We start from the raw sequence: 11,506 nt of genomic DNA on the forward strand, positions 1-11,506 counted from the left end.
GTGGTTTAGTTGTTGGTTTGTACCTCTTTAAAAGGGGATGAGTTAGTCTTTTAGATATTATGAATGAAAATTATAGAGAATTATCTCAAGTTTTGCATCTTGCTAATTTCTTTTGAGCTTGATCCACTCAACGGATTATCTATCAACCGATTGGTTCGTCCGCCTACCTACTCGTATTCGTAGCTCGATCGGAGGTCAAGACTGTATCATTATGTTGTAAGTTCTCTTAAGAATGAACAAATAGAGGTAAAATTAATTGTTATTAACTGTACCACTTTTAGGTCTATCAATTATACTTCGAGAATGAATAGATATTTTTTTGAAAGGCAAACTTCATTCAACCAACAAACAAGACGGACATCTCCAAGCTAGAGATGACCCGCCAAAAGAAAAGTTACATCACAGGAAAAGAAAATTTACACCAATCCTTCAAATCTACGTTACCCTTCCTACTTCTACTCCTATACCAAAGAAAACCCAAAGATTTTACATCCGAAACAATTTGAACCACTTCCGTATTAGTACCTCAGAAAGCCTTCTTAATCTTATTTCTAGCTTTCTAAATTTGTCAACAAGCTAAGATAAGAACACCATATAGCGTCTCTTTCATTGAAGGATATGATGTAAAGTGGAGGGCGTTTTATTGCTTTCATCATCGTCATTAGAAGATCACATTTAATAATTTTGTTATTTCAATGTAGTCATCAATAATAGAAAAATATCTAAAAAATTACGCTAGAAAAAGTATAAATTACATATTCGGATTGGAAGGAAAATATTTTTCGATTTAGAGACTAAAGGGCTGTTTGTTTACCTTTTAATGAGGCTCTTAATAGTTCAGACCTCTTAGTGGTTCATCACTTAATTGTTCAGACTGTTTGTTTCACGAGCAGATATCTGAATGGTTCAGATAATTGCCTCTGAATTGTTAAGATTTATACAGAGTCTGAATGGTTAAGACCTCTAATCTGAATTGGTCAGACATTTGCATCTGAACGGTTAAGCATTATACAAGCTCTTAATGGTTCAGACATCTTACTGGTTTAGCACTTAATAGTTCAGACTTTTTATTGGTTCAGCACTTAACTATTCAGATGTTGCCAAACACTAATGTATGTAATACAAATAATAAATAACGAATAGTCGAATACAACTAAAGGACTATTCACACCATTGAAAAGTGTAATTCATGAACGCGATATCCATGGCATCCATTCATTAAAAGATCCCGTGGTGACCCACCTCCACAAACTAAAGAATCTCGTTAAGATAATGTTCGTTAAAGATTATAATAATTGACTTATAAATATAATATAAAGTTATGTAGTTATAAAGTTATTGGACGGTAGGTATTATTTCGGTACAGTAAGTAATAGATTATTGAAAATTATCAAAATCAATCCGTATTAAAACCAAAAACCATAAAAATGAATACCGTTAACTATATCGATGTTGTTGTCAAAAACCATAAAAATAAATATTGTTAACTATATCCACGTTGATTGGATGTCATTAGTTGGGTAAAAAGTAAGTTGCATCACAAAATTGAAAAGTTTATTTCAATGGATTAACTACATCAAAGTTCTCTCATAAAACCCAAAAATAAATACCGAGGTCATTATATTAAAACTCTTCAATGTTCATCTAAAAGTAATTCATTGTTGCACCTTAAGGAGTTTTCAAGATCTTTTTAGCTAAACAAACACTTAATACATGATCATACTATATAAATCATCCTAATAAAAGTGTTCACGATGGCGGTATGTTCTCCACCCAAAACATACTTTCTTTATTTTAATATATTATTATTTTTTTAATAAAATAAAGAAAACTAAAACCAACTAATCACACGATTTCATATTATTAAGGGCTTTTCAATGAATTTTCATCCCAGTATTTTTGGTGGTTATATTTTTAAGATCAGTTGCATTTTAAAGAATGATTAAAACCATTAATATATTTGTATCCTTCATGTATATGAGTTATTTTTAGTGGTGCACAAAAAACCTGAACCTATACCCGAAAATAAAACCCGGAACCGGGTATTATAAAACTCGGGTTTTTTATACCCGAACCCGAACCAGACCCTACCCATAGGGTAAGGGTTGGGTATGCATTTCTGTTATAAAACCCGAATCCGAAAACGGGTTTTTTATACCCGTTTTCAACCCGGGTTTTACGAGTACCCGGTTTCAACCCGAACCCGGAACCGGGTTTTTTCAATACCCCGGTCCGGGTTTCCCAAGGCCCTGTTCATGTTTTTTCATTTTTTTGTGTTTTTTTTCGATTTTTGTACCTTGGTAACTGCTATATAGCCGTTAGAAAATGTATTATGATCATTTGTTTGGTTTACATTGTATCTCTATACCCTATAAAATGGGTCTTATTTGACGAACAATAAACGAAGAGGATCAAGTTATTCGAAGCTATCTATATTCATCATCTTATTCGATCCGGTTCAATGATTATTTAGATGTCATGTATTTCTATGTTTTATGAAATAAAAAGGTTTTGCATCATCTTATCTCTGCCAAAAAGGAGGCTCCAGTAAATTTCCTGACTAACTCCTTAGAGGGGAGGTTCACTTTACGCCCGGCGGACATCCTTGTGTTTGGTTGGGAAGGGGGGAAACACGCCTGTGTAGTTTTAACTGGAGTCTCCCCCCTTGTCGGGCTCAAGGACAAGGGCTTTGTCGTAGGGCAAGCGGTGCTCAAGGCAGAGGCGAGCAAAGTGGCAAAACATGAGAAAGCCTGCCTGGAGAATCAACATGTGTTTGTCCCGTTTGCGTTTGATACCTTTGGTGGTCTCGCTCCTGACGCTGTGCAACTTTTGAATCGGGTTCAAAAAGTCGTTAATAGTAATTCTTCGTCGCTAAAGGTTTCAAACTTTGTATTTAGTAGAATTGGTTTTTCTATTCAAAAGGGGGTGGCGGCGCAACTTGTTGCCCGACTACCTGCCATTGCTTTGTAATTGCCCTTTTTCGTGTGGAATGATAATGCATATTTTATGTCAAAAAAAAAAAAATTCTATGGTTTATCCAAAAAAAATTAATACCCGAGACATACCAGAACCCAACCCGATCCATACCTAACCCTACTCGCACCCGAAAATAGGGTATTATAATACCCGGGTATTAGAAAACCCTACCCGAACCCGGGTATATAGGGTATACATTTTTTATATAAAACTCGGACCCAGACCCGACCCGGGTATTGTCAATACCCGATTTTGTAGAATCCGATCGTACCCGAACCCGGTTCCATACCCGGAACCGGGTATTCAGAAAACCCGATATGTGCACCACTTGTTTGATCGATTGATTTAATATTCAATAATACGTTACAATATATAGAGCATGAAACGTAAATCCTGGATACCTAGTGGGCCCGTGGGCTCATAACAATATTCCTAATATCCAATAATAAGTGGTTTGAAGATTTACCAAGTGTTTTTATGTTCTTGAAGATGTTTAACAAATAAGGAGTTCACGAACTCATATAAAATTATTGATTTGTGTAATTCAAGCAAGTCTTTTTTTTAAACAACAATCCTAGATTTTCGGAACAAACCACTTTACCACAAGGATGTTACTGACAATCGAAAAACAAAATTGATTTATTTAGCATGTGTGTTTTTTTCCATCACTCAACCGGGTCATGTGTACTACTCTCTTTGTAGCTCAAACATGACATCCAAAAATGAGAGGATGATGATCAGCAAATGATGATGATATTAGCCCAAATTAATCACTCACACGGAAAACTCTATTTAAGTGAGATTTGCACAATAAGCTTAAGGTCGCGGGTTCGATTCCGATCCTAAGCGCCAATCGCCTTGCCGCTGAGTTAGGCTGATTTACCTCTCATACGTTAGGCCTGGGGTGACCTGGTGTGGGCCGGTTAGCGTGTCCATACACGTTTTTGCACAATTCTAAAGAAAACAAGGGTAGTTGCACGGTACCCCTGACCGTGGAAGGGATCTCCCTTCCCAGTTCACCACCCGACAAGGATCCCTGGCGGCAAATACCCATAGCCATCAAAGAGGGGTAAGAAACATGTTTCGAACCCGAGACCTCGAGTGTCCTCGGTCCGGCTTTAAAGCGGGTGTCGGTGGCCACCAAAGTGGCACTAACGGGAATTTCCAAGAAATTGACTTAAACTTTGATCTTTTTATCATGGCTTGAAAAGAATTTTCTTTTTTCTCTTCTACTGTCGTTTGTATCCCACCCGTTTTCCTTTCAAGATTTTATCATTTCTAACTTTCCATAGACTCCACCCAGTTTGCAGAGTTACTGCATGTTTCTCCCCTTTTATTGCGACTCAATTGTATCTCATTTACATCCTGTAACAATTGTTTTAGAGAACCCGCCGTGATGCTCGTTGAGATGTCGACCCACCCGAAGACCTCTTCCCAAACTTTCTTTGCAAAACTGCACTGAAGTAGAACATGGTCTGCTGTTTCCTCTGCCGCACCACACATCTTACAATTGACATCTTGAAGTGACATATCTCTATTCCTTAAGGATACCACTATCTGAATCTTATCGTCTACAACGCGCCACATAAACATATTACCTTTACTTATCGCCCATTTGTTCCAGACGAACTCATGAGCTGGTACATTTAGATCCAACTGTTGTGCTAAGGTACTTCTTACCCCCTTTACCGTGAAATCCTCCTGCTCGTTAGTTTTCCAGATCCATACATCCTCCCTTAGCGAAACTGGATATTGCTGAAGAACAACTTTTAATTCTTCCATCTCTTGTCTCTCCATCGCTCTACCTGGTGCTCTCGTCCAAACCCAATCCTATATTTCCCTCGTTATGAAACTGGCAATAATCCTTTACAAAGCTCTTTTATCCGCTGCTAATCGATACAACTCAGGGAACTGACCCATCCTCAACGACTCATTACCTAGCCACGTATCGATCCAAAACATAGTTTTGTCACCCAACCCTACTTTACTACGTCCTCGTTATTTTTTATAAATTCCTTCCCTATCTCACCAATGTTTTTTCACACTCCCTAAAGCGTTCTTTTAACCGGTATAGACTCTATCTTCTTTCTACTAAGATGGATAACATTTATCACTTTTGCCCATAATTGATTAGGTTCCATCTTTAGCCGCCGCCACCATTTTAACAGGAGTGCCAGATTTAAATCTCTAATATTTCCAATACCGAGTCCACCAAATGTTTTGGATGCAACCACTCTTTCCTACTTGACCCATCTGGTTTTATTATTAATGTTGCAACCCCCCATAGGAATTTCCTTCTAATTCCTTCCAACACTTTCAACACAACCATTGGAAACTAATTGACACCGACAATCATCCATTCATATCCCCCCTCTCCAAGATAATGTTATGGCTAGTTTTAGTTTTTAAAAGGTAAAAACACATAGAGAGCAACTTTAGAATACAACGTTAGAAATACTGTAATTCCATTTTTCATTTATAATGACATTTGACATACATTTATTACGCATATGAAATTTAGTTTTATTTATCTTTTTTAATATGATCAAATTACACTTTAGATTTTATATCAATAAAAGCAAGAAGCTCTTTGTCCTGTTGAAGGATCAACATTTCTTCTTCTGGAAGGCGTATTGTTGCTTCAATACCAACTTTATCCGGAGTGTCCATTAAGACAAGATTCACCTCCGGAATTACATATTTCACTTGTACTGGTCTACCCCATCCAAAATCCACTTCATAAAGAGGGAACCAACAAAAGCTTGTAGTCCAATATACTTGTACACTAGGATCACCTATCAACATTGGCACCATGCTTGCATATTTTTCACCTATCTCTTGCACATCTCTAATTTCTCTAGCTTCCATTTTCCCTCTCCTTAACTTAGCAACCACCTCGTTTAGCGTGATTTTGCGTGAATCATCCATCTTTACGACCACCGATGAAAGTATGTTGCCTGCTGCCTTTTCAGGATCATTCTTAAAGATTTTGTTTCGCATGTTGATCGGATGAACCAAGATTGATGGCTTAAAAAGCCCTGACTTGGTTGTGGCCGCATCAACCGAGCATTTGAATAATAAAGATGTCAATACCTCAACTCGGGATAGTGTGATGCCCATGGAGTTCATAACCTTCTCCTTGAGCACATTTATTTTTGAATTAGGAAATACAAAACTCTTTGTTACATGCTTAGCTTCATGTGAAATAGTGACTTTAGGTAGTTCAACATTATTATAACTTGTAGGTGGTGTAAGGAAATATGGTTTGAATGATGATCCACCGCGTGTAACCTTGGCCCATTGATTAATGAAGGTGGCCATTGTGAAACCATCAACGAGCTTGTGCGATATGGACACAGCTACTGCGGCTCCACCACCAGTGAAATGGTTCAATTGGACCGCGACCATGTTAGTTATGCTAACATTAGGATGTAGTTCGCGTAGGCTTTCGTGATTTGCTTCCTTGCGAATGTAGTCATCAAGCCGACTATCATGGGAAGCTTCCAAGAACTCAACCCCTTCATCGTTACAATCGATGTGACCCGCGAAAGGACTTAAGATCCTACCTGCGAATGGGTAGTATTGTGTCAAACACCTTGATAGTGACTTCTTGAGGATGTTGATGTCACCATTGTTGTAATTTTTGTAGAAGAAAATAAATGGCACCGGTGCATGTGGCATATAGTTATCGAGCAATGAGAGGACATGAGTTTTGAGGTCAGAAGGTGTTGGGGAGGATGGTTTAATGGTTTGTTGAGATATGATCTTCATTATTTACAAAAAGATTCAAGTTGTCATAATGTCATATGAATATGGGATATTTATACACCCGGATATCATCCTTCGCTTTCTAATATTAGTTATTTTGGTCTTAAAAAATTTATCTATTATTTAATACAAGTTTGTTCAAGTGGTTAATGACTTAAAATTTATTTAAGTAATTAACCTTCATGTACACCAGTTGATTATTATTTATTATTATTATTTCGCTAAATGATGAAATTTGTTTCCTAGCTTGGATGCCAAATTTTGTTTCACTGGGTTTCTTTAAAATTTTGATTACAAATAATTGGTTCATCTAGTTAAATTCATTAATCTAGTGTTCTTTCAGGTATTAAACACTTTCTAAGTCTTTAATGGATTGTATTCGAGTTACATTGACCAATAATTTATCTTTATCTACAATTAATTTAGATAGTATGGTGTTACTTTAATATACTAGCTAGTTCATTTCAATAAGAGGTTCATGGCATATACATGTTTCTTTTACGTTTTGAGAATATAACCAAACAAAAAGGTTAAGGCCGGGAGGAGGGGACATTATTCAGGTATCCCTTCCGGATACTTAACTGATGAGGGAAAATGGCCGCCACCCATTTGGGTAGGGTGTGCGGCTTGTGATCAAGCGTATTGGTCACCGCATTGGTTTGTTGAATAGGTTTTTACATTATCCAAGGGTTCCACTTTATAGTTCTGTTTAACAATTCAAGGATGTCCAGTTCATGAACTATTACATCATTTCTACTTCTTATTCATAATTCTTCTGCGGTTTTGATTTGGTGATGATCGGAATGCGAAGAACATGAAGAAGATCCTCTCAGTTTTCTAGTGCTTTTAAGATCAGACGGAAAGAAGTCGTTAATTTACATATATGTACAATGCTTCTAGTTCAAAATTAGACATTGTTTCTTCTTGAACGTATCCAACGACAAATAACAATAATTCCATTTAACTTTACCGTATCATTTAGGATAAATGTGGCTTGTACTGTAACCATCCCATATTGCAAAAACATCGTTAAATAAACCAAAACCTCTAACTGGTAATTTCGATTTTGATAACATTCCAAATGGGTGATGTAGTGTATTGTTTCATGTATCTAGCCTCTTGCTAGATGTATTTTAAATGATAATTTGCCGTCTTTAAAAAAACGAAATCCATCTAGACTCGTGAATTTATTAGCGTATATCTCGAGTGTGGTCCTAACCAACTAGGTAGGCTCATCTAATTAGACCAAAATGAAATCTAGTGTAGTTATCTTTCGACCGGGTTTATTTGTTTCTAATTTCATATAAAAGTACTTTGATTGGAACCAACAAATACAACTGCTGCTGCATCACACACTTTTTATTAAACCTAAAGGTATAACAAAGTCAATATGTGGTGATTCTTGTTTCGTTTAGACATATAGTATCGATAATGTATGTGGTAATTCTTGTTTCGTTTAGATATTCAGTTTCGATAATGTTCAGCCTAACGATAAGTACCCGTCGGGTATTGTGTATACCCACGGGTTTCAGGTAAACCCATTAGTTTATTAAAAATCCATGTTTGGTTACCGACCTAAAACCCTTCGATTATCTATCAATAAGAACGGGTCATACATATTTGATATATGTAGTATAATTAATTACATTTCACAAGTTGTGTATTAGAAAAAAAAATCATTCAAATTTGAAAATAATCCTTGATTTCAATCAAAGTTTAATAAGAGCGGGTCATACATCTTTGTCTTTTCGAGGTTACTAATTTTGAAAGGGAAATGATCAAATAGGAAGTTTATTTTGGCTAGGAAGTGTACGAAGCAATAGGATTATGACATGTGGCAAAATTTAAAATAAAGAGTAAGGGTATTTTAGTCAATCATATCCTTTCTTCTTCCTTTTTATCTCCAGTAATTTCAAAACCCACCATTTTCAACCATTTCTTCACTTTCTATCTTAATAATCTCTACATTATAGTGCGATTTTCATCACCAATCAATGATTCAAACACCGATCAACGTGTTCCTCAGTTTTTTTTTAAGAAAACCCAGTTTAATTTAATTCAAAATCTCGCTTTTTCCTGTGATTTTGAAGATAATCACTCGATTCGTTCGATTCGATCGCTGATAATTGTTTCTATCATTCAAATTTCATCAATCATTGAAGAAACCGATTTCGATCCATGTAAGAAAATTCTTTAATTTCATTTTTACGATCTGGGTTTTGATTTAGTCATTATGTTTGACGATCTTGGCGGGGGTCCGGGGGCGGCAGCCTCTTGCGGGGTCCAAGGGGCAGAGCCCCTGGCTGGGGTTGAGCTGCTTTAATAAAAATGCATCAGAAAATTTAATTTTCTGTAAATTGCCTCTGCAAAACTGCATTCGTAGTTCAGACAATTCACAGACAAATTTTCTGGAAAACTGCCTTTGGAAAACTATAAATTTTCTGTAAGTTTTATGCCATTGCGTTTTAGAACTGCATTCCTGGTTCAGACAATTCACAGACAAAACTATTGTCCTGGTTCAATGCATTTTAGAGAGAACACTTTCTTTGGTGTTTTTATGCCATTGCGTTTTAGAACTAAGACATTTTATGCGTTTTCTGGTCATTGCGTTTTAGAAAAACACATTTTTGAAGTGTTTTTATTCATTGCGTTTTAGGTAAAACACATTTTTAGGTGTTTTCAGTCCATTACGTTTTACAGAAAACACTTTCTTTTGTTTTTTTAGGCAATTGCGTTTTAGAAAGGAGACATTTTTAAGTGTTTTCTGGCCATTGCGTTTTATAAATAAGACATTTCTTTGTATTTTTGGTGCATTGCGTTTTAGGTAAAAACACATTTTTATGTGTTTTCAGTCCATTGCGTTTTAGAAAACAGACATTTTAAGTGTTTTCTGTCCATTGCGTTTTAGAAATAAGACATGTGTTTGTGTTTTTTGTGCATTTCGTTTTAGGTAAAACACATTTTTATGTGTTTTCAGTCCATTGCGGTTTAGAAACTACACTTTCTTTTGAGTTTTTAGGCTATTGCGTTTTAGAATTAAGACATTTCTTTTGTTTTCTGGCCATTGCGTTTTACAAATAAGACAATTCTTTGTGTTTTTGGTGCATTGCGTTTTAGAAAAATGTCATTTTTTTAGGTTTTTTTCCATTACGTTTTACGCAACTGGGTTTTCAAAATTTTTTTTGAAAATATAGCAATAGTATACTCGTTTTAAAGATAAAAAACGTTCGTTTTTTTGGTGCAATTTTTATAAAAAAAAATAATGTCGTATGAAAGACTTATTAACGCTTAAAAAATAGGGGGGGGGGAATTGGAGGAGAGAGAAACTATTGCCTTGGATTGACTAGAATACCCCTAAACAAACTCACGCGCCTCTTTTCTTCCTTTCAATTTTCGTGATTTAATCTTAGCCCTTGATTAACTAAATGGATGGTCAAGATCACTTCCTAGCCTTCTTAGCCAAATAAACTTCCTATCATATCTCCACCCATGAGTTAAATGTAGGAACTAGGTTCACTTTTTATAAAATTTAATTACAAAATATATAATAATGAGACTCTTGTTCTTCGTAGGAAATATCATAGTACAATATTAGTTGCAATAACTAAATAAAAAGAATATAAAATATAATTTTATATACCAATCTTGATTCAAGCCGCATCTCTGGTGGGTCCTTCACACGCATTTGTTAGCATCCTATACTCGAGTATTAATCATCTTGAGTCTTGAAAAGTACTCCTTGACTGCAACAAAGAGCACACTAAAACGTTGACGATTTTGGTTGAGGCATATGTTCAACACGCTTCCATTAAAACAGATTTCGCGCCTCTACTAAAGACGACGAGATTGTTTCCCATGGTACAACAGCCGAAGCAGTATGTACTACCGAAGATGGCTCACGCGCCCAAGGTTACATGGGGCAATTGTAGTGTTTGAACTTATGGAACAAATAAGGATGTGATGGTGGTAGAAAATAAGTAGAGAGTACTCCTCTCTCTCGTTGGTCTTCAAGTGTTGATCCTCCTTCTAGTATTCTCATGTATCAAGCAATACAATATTCTTCTTATAACAAAAAGAAGTACATAGCCTACTAATTGTACAAGGGTTAAGGATTAGTGAAAGGTTTCACTTAATAAGAGACTTAAAAACTCTAATAAAACTAATTAAATGCCATCAAGAAGCTCTACTCAAGAGTTTCTCTTTTATTGACAACATGAAGACTCTAATTAATATTTATAATTTCATTAAATTATAAATAAATAAAATATCCATTCACCAAATTTCCAACAATCACCCACATGAATGGAGATCGTTCAAAACACATAAAATTTCCAATGGAACCTCGACAGTTGAGTTTTGCATATGATAGGTAGGTGTTACCGTTTGAACCTTCGCTCATGAAATGCACTTAGTCCACTAGCTCTGAGTAGACATCGATGTCTTTGAACTCGTTTGCCGTTTGTGTAGACGACAATACACTTCACACAAGATTCCCCTTAGTCGTGTCCAATAATTATTTGATTTAAATTGGTTTATAAAAAATGAACTCAAAATGTTTTATTCAAAACAAACTCACGGCGTAAAACTTTGTAGTGCTGCGGACTATGTCATGGTTGTCTTGAGAGTATACGAGTGTTTGTCCGCGTGTCTCTAGTTATCTTCGTTCATTAGGTTGGTTTGAACGACTCGACGGTTTGGGTGTCATACGGTACGGTCGGTTGATCCATAGGTGGACAGTTGGTTGGAGCTCATGGATTTGTAA

At 36.0% G+C, this 11,506-nt stretch overlaps 1 protein-coding gene across 1 annotated transcript; it reads right to left on the reverse strand.

The window, feature by feature from the left end:
- Positions 1–5,496: 5,496 nt before the first annotated feature.
- LOC110887334 (tabersonine-19-hydroxy-O-acetyltransferase) lies at positions 5,497–6,794 on the reverse strand. Its single transcript, XM_022135038.2, has one exon. The coding sequence runs from the start codon at positions 6,745–6,747 to the stop codon at positions 5,527–5,529; it is 1,221 nt and encodes a 406-aa protein (XP_021990730.1). The 5' UTR covers positions 6,748–6,794; the 3' UTR covers positions 5,497–5,526.
- Positions 6,795–11,506: the final 4,712 nt, after the last annotated feature.

The sequence above is a fragment of the Helianthus annuus genome, chromosome 11, assembly GCF_002127325.2.
Source record: "Helianthus annuus cultivar XRQ/B chromosome 11, HanXRQr2.0-SUNRISE, whole genome shotgun sequence".
In the NCBI taxonomy this organism is placed as follows: domain Eukaryota; kingdom Viridiplantae; phylum Streptophyta; class Magnoliopsida; order Asterales; family Asteraceae; genus Helianthus; species Helianthus annuus.